Below are 18,091 nucleotides of genomic sequence, written 5' to 3' on the forward strand. Positions count from 1 at the left end.
AATCATGAATACTGAATGTGTCAAATAATCCCTACGTGCAGCATTTTCAGATTGTCTGATCCTTTATTCATGCCGTTGTAATAACTTTGTGTTTCATTTGGGGAATTGTTCAAAGCGTTCTTAGTAGAAGACAAAATTCCCTGACCCTTATCTAGGGAAACTACCAGCCTAGTCGACAGGGTCTGCATAATAAATAATGATGTTATAAATTTTTTTTAAATATCCCAGAGCAACACAATAAAATCTGAAACTTGATTTACATTTTGACTGTTTCAGGGCTGCGTTTAGAATCCAATTTTTTTTTCGTGGCCCTTCAGTGAGCCCCGAACCCACGCCGTTAGGGCTTCGCGCTCGCATTAGCACGATTACTTCTGATCAAGCTTCATCATCAAATTCTCACTCTCAGCTCTTTATAATAAAAGTTGGCAGCCCTGCTGTTCTGTCAAAGTAAACTGCCTTTTTGAAATTACAAATGTTAACCCCCCCCCCATAGGTCTTTGCCCCTTGTTTCAAACATAGGTTGCAATACTATCAAATATGTCATCTCTTGCAATTACAACATACACTGCCACTCCCAAGTTCCTTATCTACCCTCTTAAAAGCCAAGGATCTTTTTACTCGAGCATATCCACATCACCCCATAGAGGAATAATGGTACGCACCAGCTTAAAGGGAAGATACAACATTTGCAAACATCAAAAAACGAAATGATCAAATTATAACGAAATATCTTACTGGATTGTTAGTGAATGACATTCTAAAGCATTCCGTAAAATCGTGGCTCCTGGTGTGCTGAGATTTTCAAGAAAACTTGTATTTTTCCCAACGCTGGTCGGCCGACCATCGTTGGAGTGAACTGGCTTTTTTTTCAAAAATTGTTCGTAATTTTTCATTCTGCATTTTCTTTGCAATTGATTACACATCTGTGAAGGGGGTACAAGCCTGCTAGACTGATTCTCTGATTTCACAATCCCCCAAAGACTATAAATTGCAACGTCTCAACTTAAGTGGGGTTAGGGAACCAGACTACAAGAACATGATTGGTTTTCTTAGAATTTCCAGCATCTCCGAAGGCAAAACGCGAAACAAGTCAGTTTAACAATATTTTCTATAGCATACTAATCCTCCAAATCCATTTATTTCTGAAAATTGCAGCAAAAGCAAATGTTGTATATTCCCTTTAAAGCATAATTATCTTGCATCTCTGTTAATACAAGAAGGGCATGCAGCCGACCCGTTTCCCCCCAGTGCACCATGGGATCATGATCGGACCGGGGTCGCTGCTCAAGCCTGTCGACTTCTTCTTCCCCTTATTTATTTCCCGGGAGGAAGCCAGTGGTGCCCATTGTCCTGGAAAGGTGTGAACGCGATATTAGTTATTTACTGCGATCATCGACTCGTGGACGGGCTTGGGGGCTGAGCAATGGACAAGTCGGAAGATTTTTGACTTAGGGGACAAAGCCTGGATGACTAAAAGCTCAGGAAACACTGCTTAAACTACAGATGGTGCTTTCTTTTTTTGTTAATTTATTCAACTGCAAATGGTGATTAATTTTTTTAAACAAATGTTCCTTTTTTGGGGGGCAGGGGAAATGTAACCAGCTCTGTCCCCAATTTTCAACTTAAAAATACCAAATAAATATAATTACAAAATGTAGAAGCTTTATTGTGCACGTCTATTTAAATGAAAAACAAAATTAACAAAACCAAAGAACTCAACCCACTTGACTTGCCAATAGACCTGAGACGTAATGGCTTTGTTTACATATGCGCTTTCCTATGGGAGCGAAGTCAGGACGCCAGACAAAGTGGGGACCGTCTACCACATAGAAAAGCACACATGTAAACAAACTGTGACGTCATTACGTCTCAGGACTATTAAGGGATGTTAACAGCCCCTTTTATACTTAAAAAGTTACAACATACTGAAATAATCTACATATATTGATACATATGTACAAATATTTCAGGGTATTTCCAAGATTGCTGATGTAATGGTACCAAGTGGTAACATTGACCTAAATAGTATATAAAATGGTCATTTTAAAAATTTTGTTTTAAGGATGGGTTGGTAGTTGTGATATATAGAGGTTTAAGTGCTGAAACGAACTACATGTACCTGACTTGCACTTCGTGGAATAAAATCTGCAAGTGTTGGGCTTCTGGCAACCACAAAATGTGAAACTTTTACATGTAGAGATGTATGAGAGTTACAAAAAAAGAGAACAGTGTTAGTCACTAACTGTTTTTTCTGAATAATTGAGTTTCTGATTGGTCAAAAGTGATGACAATCCTTCGGGAATTTAACCTACGGACATAATGACACGGACACCCTGCCCCACTGGGCGTGGAAAATAATGCATGTCTACAGTCATAGAATGCACACTTCCAAGAATCCTCCAATGTCCATATAAGTAGAAAAAGACGTCAATGTGAGGTCGACCCAAGCACCTTGTTCATCTACGTGGGACTTCGGTTGCAAACCGTCAGCCCCAACTGTCAAAATCTCACTCACTTCCTGATCGCTTTTGGTTCTAGCCTCCTTCCCATCTCGCGGGAATCGTCTTGGATTCCCGAGTCGGATCATTAATGACTTATGACCGGAGTTAATATTTGATGGCCGGAACCGGTGGGAGCAGATGAGTCTGATAGTGCAGGGTGACAAACTCTGCTGGAATGTGGAGGGGACTCCGGTCCGCGGTGGCTCCCCGGTGCAGTGAAAAGCTATTAAATTCTATTTTGACATACAATATATAGGTGTCGTGATCGGGAGGTGTTAGACGGGTTGCCGAAATGGGGAGGGGCTTGGCCAGCAGACTTCATCTACTGAAAAATGGGATAATTTACAGGCAGTATGCGGACTTGGATTGCCCTGTACTTTTGATTGGTAGTGCCAGGGCTGCCAACTTTGAGTCAAGTGCTGAGAGTGAGAATTTGGTGATGGAGCTTGATGCAACGTGAAGCCAGGCTAACGGCGTGGGGTTCAGGGCCCGCTTAGGGGGCCCCGGGAAATTTTGGATTATAGATGCTCTCTGACGTGATACGTGATCTGAGGCAATTTCTGACCACTTTAACCAATTTTTTTTGAGCTAAAGATCATCGTTTAAAAATAATTTTTGAGGTGTTTTTTTTTTAGAGTGAGACATTTCATGTGGGCGTGAGAGGGTGAGAATAATCTGAATTACGGGAGTCTCGCACTCAATGTGAGAGAGTTGGCAGGCCTCTAATGCTGATGTTCACATTAAAAAAAATATACTGTTGCACGATGCACTGTTGTTATAAATTATGATTCCTGATTCTTCAATATATTACAATGTTATAACCGTTGGCTGGCAGCAAAGATAACGGATGTGACTATGATTGGTGCATAGGGCACTGGATTGGTAGTCTAGAGCCACTGGGTTTGAGTCCTCTTTCATTCGTATTTTCCAAGATCATTGAATTTCTGAAGCTCATACAACAGTCAACTTTTAAATACATTATAAAGTCTAATTTGTTTTCATTCATAACTTAGCTTAATGTTCTTTGCACAATTGATTTACATGTGACTCATGATACAGCTGCACTTAAAAATGACTTATTCAGAACTTAAATATGACTCAGAAAATGGAAATTAATTAGAGAAAATAAGTGCGTTTGAAAAGAAAAGAAAAGAATATGCAGCCAAATAAAATATAAATTAAAAAAACAAAACAAAACAAAATTTAGAAACTTTGTTTCAAATTACCAGTATCAAACTGCTGTTCACAAAATGGATGGTTCTGGGGAAAAAAAACAAGCAAAAGGAAAAAGAAAGAAAAACATTTAAGGATTTATGAACCATCTGAGTCTGTCCCAACATGTAGCTGCCGCGGGCACAGATAGTATCTTGGCTACAACGATGGTCAGCTGACCATTGTTGGAAATTGATACAAATATTCTACCCCTTTTTAACATGTCGCTGTCAGCACACCAGGTGCCGTGATTTTACAGGACGCTTAAAACTGTCATTCACTAAAAGTCCAGTAAGGTATTTCATAATAATTTGGTAGTTTGGTTTTTTGATGTTTGCAAATGTTGCATACTGCCTTTAAGATTTTACAAAGACCAGTTTGCCATGAAACAGATACTGACCACTGAGCTTGCTGCAAGTGCAAAATTAATGACAAACTTTAACATGAGGTGTATGTACGTAGTGGTAAGGGGGATTTCAGCGAAATTAGCTTTTGAAAATGAAATTACAGGTGTCAGACGTGACCCCAAATCTGTTGGAAGCTTTTGCTAACAATGGACTAATCAATTCGTCACAATTTTTCAAAGTTATCGTACCTTTGATGTTCTCATTCGAATTGCAGAGTCAGTCCACATCCCGCCATTTTGTCTGCATAGATCTTGTCGAAGACCTCGTTTTGAGCAACAGTGAACTGATTTTTCCAGTCTCCAACAGTACCTTCAAACAAAAATGTAATAAAGGGTCGGGATTCTCACAAGGGGAGGTTTTTGAGGGAGGAAAGGGCAAAATTGAGGGGGTTTCGTGGGGCTGATAGGGGTTGTGACATTGCCAGCAGACCACTGTGGACAATAACACAGCCAGAACCTTTTCCCCACCTACACACCCCTAAAGATTAAAAAATACTGCAAGTTAAAACTTGTGCGATCCCCCTGGCATGCTGGCAGTATTTATAGTCAGTTAGTAAGCACACTTTTCAGTTGACCTGACCAAAATCAACAATGACCTCAATTGACCCCTAGATGACCTTTGACCTCAAATGTCTCAAGTCATCTGAAGTCCCCCTACCCAAAGATTATTGTCACCAAGTTTGGTTGAGATTGAAGTTTGACTTTTCCTATGATAGCTCTGAACAGTTAACCTAACTAAAAATGGAAGATGTGGACACAGTGACACAAATTTTGTCTAGCCCCCCCCCCCCAAAAAAAAATCAATAAAAAAAAGCCATTGCACTAGCAAAATGTAAGAATGTGACGTACATGCGAACGGTCTTCCCTAGAGAAATAGTCGTGAGAAGGGTGTATTTGTACACTTTCAGTTAATATAGTGTGCCTGATTGCAGGATTTTATCTGCGCTCCCCATTGAAAATATGGCACGAGGCACCCCCCCCCCCCCATTGATTTTTCGGAGGCCTAAGTGTCTGAAGAAAAAAAACGGTCTACATTTAAGCACGCCTACCCGAAATTTTTTTTGCATCCAACATGCTAGCCCCCCCAAAAATATTGGCTCTAGAACCGCGCCTGGGGGATAAAGAGCAGGGAAGGAAGGGGGCTTGACATATCTGCCGCAAGAGGGCGCTATTTAAGGTGCTCAGGAAAGGTACTGAACACCAACTGACCCAAGGTAGCGCTATTCATTGTGGCCTCTTGTCACTGACAATCACATGAATTAGTCAGTGAGAGATTTTGGCGAGTCAGTGAGAATGACGGGGGGAGGGTGTACATCCTCCCCCCCCCCCCCCCCCACTTTCCTCTTCCTGTCTGCACTTCAGTTTCCTACCTCCCAATTAACTCTTACCTTTTCTTAATAAGTGAGCAGCCCCGATTTTATTGGTCACCGCCTTCTTGCCAAAATTACTCTCCCCAGCCACGCGGTACGTCTTCTTCATTTGCCTCATGGAGGCGTTTTCGTGAACCCGCTCTAAGGCTTCATCGTCCAAGGGATGGTTAAGGAACTCTGCAATCTTCAAAATGGCTGCCCGGGTGTCCTTCAAAAACAAATGCACAAAACATTCCAAGTCATTTAGGTATGCAAACTACACTGAAATCAGACGATGTCCCATTTTTGACTTCCCATGTATACTATTTACTGTAATTACCCCATGGCACAACTTGAAATGTCCTCATTTTCTATATTTCCAAGTTTAATACTTATAGGACGCCATTTCTACATCACATAGCAAATGGTGCTTGCACGTCCTAACTGTGCACATGAACAAAATAATTTGCAAACACCTTCAAACTGGCTAAGTTTTTGGTCTTTGCTTACAGCTTTCACATCCTCGTACTTCAGGAAGAGCAAATTCCTGTACTCGCTCTGCTTCTTCCAGTGTCCAAGTACATGAGAATACCAAGAACCCCATCTCACTAGAAAACAAAAACAATCATTCAAAAGATAAATAGTCCAGCGGGTATGTGACAAAATTGTGCACTTTTCATAAAAGCGTGAAACTTGGCACAGATGTTTATATTCATCCGAGACAATGTTTTAGATGTGGAGCCATTGCAAATTCACCCTTTTTATGGGCGTGGCAGCCATTTAAAGGGGGGGGAGGGAACCTATCATGCCCGCAGTGAAAACGGTTGTTCCCACTTATCACAAAAGCAGGAAACTTCACAAAGACTAATTATATAGATTATAAGTGTTTTCCAGATGTGGAGCCACCACAAAAGCACCTTTTTGGGGGGCGTGGCAGCCATTTAAAAAAAGGGGGCGGGGGTAATTAAGTGCACAATTCAAAGATATTATGCCACATATCCGCTGGGCTAAAAGGGGAAACTTGGAGACATGTAAATTTAAGTTTGTATTAATTGCATGAACTTACTTTTGTCAGTGCCATACAGCTCAATGAACCTGTTCCAATCACTCAGGTCCTCGTAATTTCTTGGTTTGAGGAAGAAGTACATTGACACAGCACTGTCCTTGGGATTGCGAACGATATAGATGATCTGAAAGGACAACATCAAAACAATCAACATAATTATAGTGTTAAAGCTATAAATTACAATGATTATTTGTATTGACTGTGTAGGAACTGTTGATAACACCACTGTGTGTCCTGCATAGGGGCTACATTTGAGCCAGTCTGTCTTGTCCTTACGAGTATATTAGCCACACCGATATTTCACTCGCGCATGCGCCAAATCCTCGGCTGCCTTTACGATCAGGATAACGACTTTGCTCGTACCCCCCGCCCTGCAAACAGGGCGCTGGTAAGGGCTGATGAGCTTCACAGAATCTTGTGAAGGAAGTACAGATTGACCTTCGCATGCAGCTAGCGCGCGCTACGCATGATGGGCACCGGAAGCTAGTTTGTGTGACGCGTTCTACGTCACAGGTCACGCAAAATCTATCCAATGAGAGCTCAAATGACGTCAGCCCTTACCAGCGTCCCGTTTGCAGGGCAGGGGGTACGAGCGAAGATAACGACCTGTCTGCCTGATAACAATTACGCACGTAACTGCGAACAGTTTTCCCCACTTAGCTTGGATTTCTTCAAATTTTATTGTGTAAATTGGCAATTTTGTGGATATACATGATAGGGAAATGAAATATACTATTGAACTATATTCCTGAATCCTATAAAAATAAGTAATGATGCCGGTAGAAAGGTGAAAAATTTGGAAAAAAAAAACCAGGTGAAAAATTTGATAAAACAGTGAAACTTTGCTACAAGATCTGACTGCTTATGCTTACTTTTCCTTTGCCTTGACGGAGCTGGGTCGGAAGCAAGTGCTCCTGTAGGTGAGTGTTCAGATGCCTCGGCGACTTCCACTTTTTGGCCCTCTCACTTATGGAAACCTCAGTGAGATACGAGTCAAATGAAATCGGGTGTGACATTTGGGAACGGTCGATTTTCTCTTTGTGCCCGTCGACGAGGATAAGTTTAGCAATCTCGCCAACCCAATGCGTCCCTGTAGAAAAAGCATTTGTACAAAAATCAATTAGTATCCAAAAAGCATACCATTTTGTTAAAATTTACGGAGAAGTGGAATTACATTCTGGTAGTTTCTGATGTAGAAAACTGGACATATTTGAATTTCAAATGCATTTTGTTTTTAAAATTGAGAAATAAATGGTTAATTTTCATCACGATCTCCAATTTTGGACAGCAAGGAAACTTTACAACTCACAAACTTATTCTGTGGTCTGTTATTAATACGTGATTACCTGCTTTAGGAAATGCACTAATCCACACGTCATCGTCGCGTATTTCATAGTCTTTGACAATCCTCAGGGAACGCTCAGTGACAAATTCAGGGAATATGATGCCATCAATGTCGTGGGTCCCCACACGGCTGGCATATTCTGTTGTTTGGTTGCTCAGCTCCATGGCAGAAAAACACAATCTGAAGTTATCTGGAATACAAAGTGCATTCAAACACATTAATCATTTAACAAGGTCTACTCATACAAGTCATCAGCAATATTTGTATTAATTTTTTATGCATATTATGGAGTAATTGCAGAATACCCCGCCACTCGGAAATACACCCCTAACTTCTCTGGCTACGAGGTTGGAATCACTGGAAAAGAAACAATTCAAGTCCATGCCAGCTACGCGGATACTGAGTGGGGGTCCATTATTTGAGAACGAAGCAACACAAAAAGGAATGGGAGTTGCTGAGAAAAATTCTAAGTCCAAACCAACCACCCTGTTGGCGGCTACGCAGATACGGAGTGGGAGTCCCCTTGAATATGCTTGAGAACGAAGCAACACAAAAGGAATGGGAGTTGCTGAAAAATTTTTAAGTCCAAACCAACTACCCTGTTGGCGGCTACGCGGTTACGAAGTGGGAGTGCAATGGAGCATGACGCATAGTACATACAAGTAGTGCTGAGAATGTTTATTGAGGTCAACCAACCGTGACCTCGTAGCCGGCTACGAGGTGGAGAGGTGGATAGATCGAGTGGCGGGGTATTCTGCAATATGCCCATATTATATTAGACCAATTAAAAACACATTTTTAGCGTCCTGCCTTTTTGAAAAAAAGGAAGGAGTCCCCTTTTTTTCAAAATGGCCGCCCAACCCATTTTCCAAAACCACCAGCCGGGCTTTTTTTTTAAATGACCGCCATGTGGACTCAGGAAATGACATACCACTTACACAAATACCAGCTTTATATGGGCTAGATGCAACAGACAAAGAGGCCATCACGTCACACAAAACGTGTGTGTTGTGCCCATTCTTGAAAATCACGCATTCTCGAGAATGGGCATGCACATTCTCGAGAATGGGCGCGCATTCTTAAGAATGAGCGCCCATTCTTAAGAACGAGCACGCGTTCTTAAGAATGAGCGCTCATTCTTAAGATTGGGTGGGAATATCACGTGCACAATTTATGAATTTTGCCCAATCTTAACAAACATTGTACGACATAATTATGTTAAATGAATTGTATAGCGGTTAAAAGGGAAACAATTCATATAAAGAGGAAAGAAAATGTGCTATGCTTCTGTACTCGTATAACTACGATAATTTGAATCAAATTAAACCTGTTATTATTGCTTTTTTCTGCCCACTATGGGAAGTTTTGTAATAACGGAGGACTGGGAACTAGTCTGGGAAGTGCTTTGTTTAGGCTAGACAAGTTACAAGTCCCTGCATGTATCATATGCGTGCCACGAAAAAAACGATGTCCAGAAGCTGCCAAAATTGCTCTTTTGACTAGATAGAATCCAGCTCTGCGACGTTATGGTGGGATGTGAACAATAAATTGGTGGCAATTTAAATGGGAAATAGCATTAGCACTATGGGATGTCGCAGTATTCATTCTCATTCTTCACATTCTTCATTCTTACGTCCCCCCCCCCCCCCCCCCCCCCCCCCCCCCGCTTTTATTATCCCAAAAATCAGAATTCTTTGCACTAGTATTATTATGTCTCTTATATTTTCCCGGTCCCCCCCCCCCCCCATATTAATACGCCTTTACTTATCATATCCACTCTACTTTTCAGCGCCTTGCGTTGCAACAGTATAATTATTGAGAATCAGTGAACGAGGATTCAGCTAGACTTGCCAAGCGCAGCCGTTGCTCGGCATCGACAAGACCGTTATCTTGTCGCGCATTCTCGAGAATGTGCGCTCAATCTGGAAGAGTTATTTTTTGCCAAGATTGAGCAAGGATCCAGTTGCACATTCTCAAGAATGTGCACGCCCATTCTCGAGAATGCGTGATTTTCAAGAATGGGCACAACATGTGCACAAACCGTGTGCACAAACCGTATGAGACTGGTCTGAAAATTTCTAAGTGTTTTCTTAGTAAATACTTCAATATTTTCCCTGCTAAATTTGACTTTTTAGGACACATTATCACTTTCTGACAGTCACTGATGGCTGATATGTCACTGAAGGGAAAAATAGTGGTGGCCAGATATGGGAATCTTTGTTGCCTAAAATTTCACCGAGTCCAAGCATATACCATGTATACATGTAGTTATAGAGCTGGCAAGGTCACACTGCACTGACATGACCATGGAGGAAAACTGCTAGTTTTAGCGCTTAACGTGTAAAATCCCTTCTACAACGTATTCAGCTCAGCTTTATCACTGTAAATTGAAAGCAGAAATGCATTTTATTATGAAGTTTTAGTTCTAAAGCACCAACCATTGACAATGCCGGCCGGGCAATGATACAAGCACGGCGGAGGAATCTTCGCACTATTTGTTTTTGTTTATCAGCTGGATTGCTGGCCGAGAGAGGGCAGTGTTCATACTGCACTGCACATAATCCGTCGGTTGCACCACGAACCGATGTATTGCATTTTTTTTGTGTTTTGAGAAAAACTATGAGAAAAACCGATTTAAAGTTGGTCTATGGGAATTAGCGTGTAAAGCGGCGTAGCGGGATACGCCACTTCGTGGTGCAACATTTTTCATTTTTAGAGATACGCCGCACAGTTTAATTAGCGTTCTTAGTTAATGAGGACTCACTATTAGAATAAAACTTTTTGATAATGAGCACTTAGATGAAATAATAACGTTAATGACAAAAACTCAATTTAAATTGGCAAAAATCGAGACACGCCGGTTCGTGGTGCGACCATGGTGCGACCGACGAATCATGGAACGTTAGACAAGTGGACGTTCTTAGTTACTCCATGATCGCCCCTAGCCTTCAACACTCCCTTCCCCAACTCCAGCGAACTAGTAAAACTAATTGGTCCGCAAGCAAGCGATTTTCTTTTGTTTTTTTACACAGGTCACGTTTTATCTTCAGTTTTGACCACCTTATATGCGAATTCCGAGTCTGGCCTACGGTCTAGTCTTATTAATTGGGAGCACGAATTTGGAGTAGGCAAAAACGGCTTTGTATTGTTGGAACCTATGACCCAAACCCAATCATTATGTTCCTCCTCCAGAAAAAGTTTCTGGGATCCCAGTTATACGATATGGTTTCCAAATCTCGGGGAAGTTCATCTCTAGTCTAGTTCGGCTCCGGCCGGCTCTATGCTGACTCGGCCTAGGGCTCTGAATTGGCATTAAGTTAAAGCCCGTCAACACCAAATAGAAATACTCGTTGGACAGCGAATTTAACATGACAGGGTTTGGTGTTTCAAAAGCAGAGCATGGGCCTATATTTACCAGAGTCCCCACGCACGCCTTGCACGGTCATCAGTATAACAAATATCCCGAACTGACTACCTCTGGCACTCGGATCAGAATCTATATCGCGACGCCGTAGTTACTCAATGTTACGGTTTTGCCAAGCTCATGCAAGTCCGAAGGAGACTTCACAATTAACTTGCTCAAGTTTTAATAATCGCAGCGTATGACTTTAACGCTTTATGAGTTGGATAGAATAGCATGTAATTTTTGCCAAACAACCGTAATTTGTTAATATCCTTTTCACACTGTTGCCACACTAGTCTATAGATGGTTATCGTGTCGCCATGGTAATCACTTACTTCCCTATTGTGCATATTTAAACAAAGTTCTGCATGCCCTCATAGACGCATTATAATCCTATAGATCTAAGCGCATGTAGCCCGCCAACAGTATTACCAAATGTACGCCAAATTACACCTCTGTCTCGGTGTATAGGCCTACAACACGGCAAGGTTGGTTTAACTAGAACTAGGTCCAATCGTTTTGAGGTCCATTTTGTTCACTCCATCTTCAACACAGAAGACACTTTGGAGATCATCTCAATTATATCGCAGCCTGGACGCAGATTTAGCAAAAACGATTATCGCCACAATATTATTAAAGAATACATCTTTTGGGGGCGCTTCACTTGAACTTCTCGATTTATTGCAAAATGTACTAGTTATGGTTTTTCTTCTTCTGGCGTTTTAGGCTTGTTTCAAGTCGCCTATTGGCGTTACCCCTACGGGTGGCACAATAATTGACGTGACTCGTATTACATCCCACTTACAGGTTAACTCTCACATTGGATTGTTAATTTTTCTTAAGAACCATTGTATCGGCCCCTCGTTTAAAAATAATGCTATCCGCATTGGAAAACCGTGCCAATCTTCTCATTTGGATGACAGGATGCGCTCATCATCACAGCATGACCCCAAGGTTGGTACGAATGGCGTAACTCGTGTTACACTGCGCTTTTAAAAACTGGATAGCTGTCCTGGTTCGATGCTGTTACGACTTGTCAGCGTCCAGGGGGCAGTCTCATTGTGCCCAACTCACGGGAAGAACACGAGTTTATTATGAAGTGTTCAGTGAGTTTGTAGAAAGACCACTTTGGATCAACAGTGTGACATCGTCGACAAGAATCTAAGGTGCGCTCGGAAGGACACAATGTAAACAGCTTGTATACCAACTGGGCTGGCAATGGTCGCACCGATCAGGTGGGAAAATGTTGTATTTCAAAAGGACCAATGCAGCATGGGAACCTTTTACCAACATGACTGCTATGCACTAACATTTATGATATGCGAAATACCTCGCGTTGTCCCGTCCTACTGTGCATCGCTGGGAGCTGACGGCTGCGTGGCACGGCGGTGTCTGCAAGGCCATGAGATCAAGAACCTGACGGGAGGACCGGCCAAGACCTGTCAACCCAACGACGGGACGAGCAACGAGGTAAGCGCTGATAACCTCACTGAACAAGGAAAATGTATACCTTCTTCGATTTGTAGATGAACATTTTCATCAAGAAAACATTTTCTACGAAAATGCCGACTATGAGCAAGCCAGACATCCAGGAACTTCTGAACTCTAATTGTCTCGTTCCCAGACCCATTTTCATATACCGTGTGCTGAACGCGTACGGTAATATATAGCAACTGGTTAAAACGCACGTACATGTACTGTATGAAAAGATGTCTTCACCGGCTGACGTAGGCCTAATGCCGCGCTGCCGAACACGGAATGATTAAGCCAGTAATATATTGCTTTGGACCGGTAGAAGCAAATTTTTTTAAAGAAAGAAATATACAGGAGATTATAGGCTTATAATAGCCTTTACTTTCAGAATATGACACAATATCTGAATCAACAAGCTGCTTTGTCTGTAGTTCTCATCCCTCCACATTTTAAAGGCATGGGTTTTATTATGGAACAAGTCATGTCCAAAACTGTAATACTGAATGCCTTTTCCACCGATTGAAACCAACGCACAACGCCTACTAGCTTCATTACTCTTGCGACGGACGGTTGTTCTTATTGAAATATAGGTCGATAGCAACAAACTAGCGATCTATTGCAGTTAATGTCCGCAGTATAATGGTAGGCAATTCAAAAGATATGAAGGATGGAGGAATATTTTTAATTTCCGGCTTGGTTCTGCGTGCCGGTAGAATGGTTCCATTGTTAGCTCGAAATCGATGCTGTGTCAGTGTTACTACCTATGGGCGACTGCTTCGTCGCAGATCGAATCGCGTAACAATTTTATTTTGTATCAGCAAGGCCTTGAATCTTTGCGCCAACTAAAGCAGCCATAGTGTCGCATCGCAGGTACACAAGTCGGGTATACTCGTCAGACCCGTATGAACAGTATTTAAATTAATACCCAAATCGGTTTTGGATCGGTGAATCCCTTTTTACGAACCTCGTATATCGGCTCCTTGATAGCCCTAGTCCTGAATCCTCCAATTTCAATGTGATTTTGCACAACCCCTAGAGAGTTAGGGTTAATGTTTAAAATGCTGTATACGTTAATCAATCGTATCAAACTCCTCATTTGGATGACGACATGCGCTGATCATGTTATTGTCACAGCGTGCCCCCAAGGTTGGTACCAATGGCATAACTCGTGTTACATTGGACTTGAAGAAAAGCTGACTTGGTTTGATGCTATGACGACTTGTCAGCGTCCAGGGGGTGGTCTTTTTGTGCCCAACCAACGGGAAGAACATGAGTTCATTATGAAACTACGTGACAAAGTGTTCAGCGAGTTTGATACGAGGCATCTTTGGATCGGGTGTGATATCGTCGACGGGAATCGAAGGTGTGCTGGAAGGCAAAACGCAAACAGCGTGTACACCAACTGGGCGAGCGATGGTGGCAACGATAGGATTGGGCAATTTTGTATTGCAAAGGGGCCATATCAGGATGGGGAACTTTACCTAAGTGACTGCTATGCGCGTAAATGTGTGATGTGCGAAATGCCTTGCGTTGTGCCGTCTTACTGCGCATCGCTGGGAACTGACGGCCGCGTGGCACCGTGTCTGCACGGTCATGAGATCAAGAACCTGACGGTCCAGGGAGTCAGCGAGTGCGGCCAGGCCTGCTGGGCCGAGCCCCGATGCCGCTCCTTCAATCTCTGGCAGGGAGGTCCAGCCAAGACCTGCCAACTCAACGACGTGACGAGCAACGAGGTAAGCGCTGATAACCTCACTGAACAGGGAAAATGTACCTTCTTCGAATTGTAGATGCACATTTCATCACGAAATTATTTTCTCCGAAAATGCACACGTCGGATTGATTGAACCAGTAAATTATTGCTTTGGACTGGCATAGAAACTATTTTTTTTTGGAAAGAAGTATACAGAAGTTTAACCTTAACTTTCAGAACAAGCTCCTTTGTTTGCAGTTTTTGTCCCTCCACATCAGTGATGTTCTTTTTAAAGTTAATTGCATGGTTGTGTTCTCACCAAACATGTCCCTTTATGATGTATATGGACGTCTGTTCAACAAAATGAAATCAACTGGCACACTACGACAAGCTTTACTCTTATACCGGCGAAGGACAACCGACGTTCTTTTATATTGAAATGGCGGTACCAACTAACTGGCGATCAATATTTGCAGTTGTCTGCGATACACGATTCTGTCCTAAAGGTAGGCAATCCCACATTAAAGCATTAAGGAATTTTTTAATTTCCGGTTTGCTTCTTTGTGCCGGCAAAAAAAAATGGTTTCATTGTTGGCTCGAGATCGATGCCGTTTCGGTGTTAATACCTTTCGATTGGCTGCTTCGCCTGAGATGGATTCACGATGAGAATCTAATTTTTAACATTAAGGCCTGGAATCTTTGCGCCACAGACACGCAACCATTCTTTAGTGTCGCATCGCAGGTATAACAGTCCGGTATACTTATCAGACTCCTATGAACATTATATACCCAAACCGTTCTAGGATTGGTGAATCTTTCTTAAGAACTCCTGTACCGTCTCCTTGCTTAAAATGGTGTATACATTAATCAATCGTGTCAAACTCCTCATTTGGATGACAGCTTGCGTTCTTCACGTCATTGTCACAGCGTGCCCCCAAGGTTGGTACCAATGGCATAACTCGTGTTACATTGCGCTTCAAGGAAAACCTCGTTGGGCCGATGCTGTTACGGGGTGTCAGCGTCCAGGGAGCAGTCTCATAGTGCCAAACTCATGGGAGGAACATAATTTCATAATGAAACTGCGCGACAAATTGTTAAAAGGGTCTAAAAAATTCACACCACTCTGGATCGGGTGTGATGTCGCCGACGGGAATCTACGGTGCGTTGGAGGGAAACCTCACACAAATGTAACCATCCACAACTGGGGCGAAAATCATACCCATGCCGCTAGCCCTAACATATTTTGCATTGGAATGTTAGGAAATGCTCACGTGGTACTCATCAAAAAGAAATGCAGCGAGCGTAGATTCGCGATGTGCGAAATTCCTGACGTTGTCCCGTCTTACTGCGTATCGTTGGGAGCTGACGGCCGCGTTGCACGGCGGTGTCTCCATCACCGCCATGAGATCAAGAAACTGACGGTCCAGGGAGTCAGCGAGTGCGGCCAGGCCTGCTGGGCCGAGCCCCGATGCCGCTCCTTCAATCTCTGGCAGGGAGGTCCGGCCAAGACCTGCCAACTCAACGACGTGACGAGCAACGAGGTAAGCGCTGATAACCTCATTGAACAGGGAAAATGTACCTTCTTCGAATTGTAGATGTACATTTTCATCACGTAAAGATTTTCTACGAAAACGCTAAACCAATGATAAAACCAGTAAATTATTGCTTTGGACTGGTAGAAACTATACTTTTTTGGAAAGCAATATGCAGAAGTTTAGCCTCAACTTTCAGCATTATGACACAATCTCTGAATCAACAAGATCCTCCGTCTGCAGTTTGCGTCCCTCGGCATTTTCATAGGTTAATTGCATGGTTGTTTTCTCATCAAACATGTCCAAACGCTGCATGTATAAGAACGCGTTTTCTATCCACCGAGTGAAATCAACACACAACGCCCACAAGCTTTATTATTTCTCTGGCGAAGGACAGACGTCCTTGTTATTGAAATGGCGAAACCAACTAATTGGCGATCTATTTGCAGTTGTCTGCAATACTGTTCTTAAAGGTAGGCAATTCCACATATTATGAAAGCATATTAAAGGAATATTTTTAATTTCCGGTTTGTTTCTTTGTGCCCGGCCGGCAACACTGGTTTCGTTGGCTCGAAATCGATGCCGTTTCGGTGTTTATATACCTTTCGATTGGCTGCTTCGCAGATGGATTCGCGATGAGAATCTAAATTTTAACATCAAGGTCTGAAATCTCAAATTTGCGCCAGAGAAACGCAACCATTCTTTAGCATCGCATCGCAGGTATAACAGTCCGGTATACTCATCAGACTCGTATGAACATTACCCAAACCGTTCTAGGATTGGTGAATCTTTCTTAAGAACTCTTGTATCGGCTCCTTGCTTAAAAATGGTGTATACATTAATCATTCGTGTCAAACTCCTCATTTGGATGACAGCATGCGCTCATCACGTCATTGTCACAGCGTGCCCCCAAGGTTGGTACCAATGGCATAACTCGTGTTACATTGCGCTTCAAGGAAAACCTCGTTGGGCCGATGCTGTTACGGCGTGTCAGCGTCCAAGGAGCAGTCTCATAGTGCCAAACTCATGGGAGGAACATAATTTCATCATTAAACTGCACGACGACTTGTTCAGTGGGTTTAGAAGATTTACACCACTCTGGATCGGGTGTGATGTCGACGACGGAAATCAACGGTGTGTCGGTGGGAAACCTCACACAAATGTAACCAACGAATACACCAACTGTGGCAATAATCATACCAGTGCCGCTAGTCCTGACAGATGTTGTCTTGCAATAAGAGGAAATGTTCACGGGACACTTATCAAAAGGAACTGCAACCAGCGAAAATTTGTGATGTGCGAAATGCCTCACTTTGTCCCGTCTTACTGCGTATCGTTGGGAGCAGACGGCCGCGTAGCACGGCGGTGTCTGCACGGTCATGAGATCAAGAAACTGACGGTCCAGGGCGTACTCGAGTGTGGCCAGGCCTGCTGGGCCGAGCGCCGATGCCGCTCCTTCAATCTCTGGCAGGGAGGTCTGGTCAAGACCTGCCAACTCAACAACGCGACGCGCAACGAGGTAAGCGCTTCGTACCCTATTGAAAACGGAAACTGTTTCTACTTCGATTTATAGATGCACATTTTCGCAGCGGAAACTGTTTTTTATACTTCGATTTATAGATGAACATTTTCGCAGCTTTATACAAGCTGTTAAGTTTGATACCTGTATATGGAGACTGATGTGTTGTACTAAGGTAATCGTAAAACTAGTGACTTTTATTTCAAAGTAAAATAATTTTGTTCTGGGCGGGGGGGGGGGGGGGAGCTGTAGGCCTTCTAGGCAAGTGTGGAAATTAAAAGAAAAGTGAATAGGCGTATTTTAGTAAAGCTCCTTGCTCTTTGAGTTCACATGAAAAACTGTTGAACAGTGATTAACAAAAATCTTTCTTTTTCGTTTGCTGCATGCAGCTTGGTAAAATGAAAGTATATGTGATATTACTTTAATACAATGCCTCAGTTCCTGTATAAGTCAAAATCTAAACATCGTTTCAAAATGAATATATCATAAAATAAAGCCCATGTCAGCAGTAACTATGTCATTTTAAAGCAATTTTTAAGTAATTCATATTAAAAAAAACCCCAAATAATACAAATTAAAATGTAACAAAAAATCT

General features: G+C 42.5%; 3 protein-coding genes across 4 annotated transcripts; 2 read left to right on the forward strand and 1 right to left on the reverse strand.

The window, feature by feature from the left end:
• Positions 1-1,510: 1,510 nt before the first annotated feature.
• Positions 1,511-10,400, reverse strand: LOC119721390 (sulfotransferase 1C2-like). Of its 2 annotated transcripts, XM_038191454.1 has the most exons (9): positions 10,318-10,400; positions 7,881-8,069; positions 7,407-7,624; positions 6,535-6,658; positions 5,979-6,076; positions 5,508-5,697; positions 4,309-4,429; positions 3,728-3,761; positions 1,511-2,823 (listed from the first exon to the last, which is right to left on the reverse strand). In XM_038191454.1, the coding sequence occupies exons 2-7, from the start codon at positions 8,041-8,043 to the stop codon at positions 4,320-4,322; spliced, it is 903 nt and encodes a 300-aa protein (XP_038047382.1). In that variant the 5' UTR covers positions 8,044-8,069; positions 10,318-10,400; the 3' UTR covers positions 1,511-2,823; positions 3,728-3,761; positions 4,309-4,319. The 2 variants fall into 2 exon arrangements, with proteins under 2 accessions (XP_038047382.1, XP_038047381.1); XM_038191453.1 differs by having other exon boundaries at positions 1,511-3,761.
• A 3,201-nt stretch (positions 10,401-13,601) lies between these two features.
• LOC119721392 (C-type lectin domain family 4 member D-like) lies at positions 13,602-14,785 on the forward strand. Its single transcript, XM_038191456.1, has one exon. The coding sequence runs from the start codon at positions 13,805-13,807 to the stop codon at positions 14,540-14,542; it is 738 nt and encodes a 245-aa protein (XP_038047384.1). The 5' UTR covers positions 13,602-13,804; the 3' UTR covers positions 14,543-14,785.
• Positions 14,786-14,793: 8 nt separating this feature from the next.
• Positions 14,794-17,719, forward strand: LOC119721391 (snaclec A11-like). Its single transcript, XM_038191455.1, has 2 exons — positions 14,794-15,986; positions 16,853-17,719. Exons 1-2 carry the CDS (start codon positions 15,914-15,916, stop codon positions 17,548-17,550), a joined length of 771 nt encoding a protein of 256 aa, XP_038047383.1. The 5' UTR covers positions 14,794-15,913; the 3' UTR covers positions 17,551-17,719.
• The last annotated feature ends 372 nt before the right edge of the window (positions 17,720-18,091 follow it).

This window comes from Patiria miniata, unplaced genomic scaffold, assembly GCF_015706575.1.
Source record: "Patiria miniata isolate m_02_andy unplaced genomic scaffold, ASM1570657v1 HiC_scaffold_13, whole genome shotgun sequence".
Taxonomy (NCBI): Eukaryota; Metazoa; Echinodermata; class Asteroidea; order Valvatida; family Asterinidae; genus Patiria; species Patiria miniata.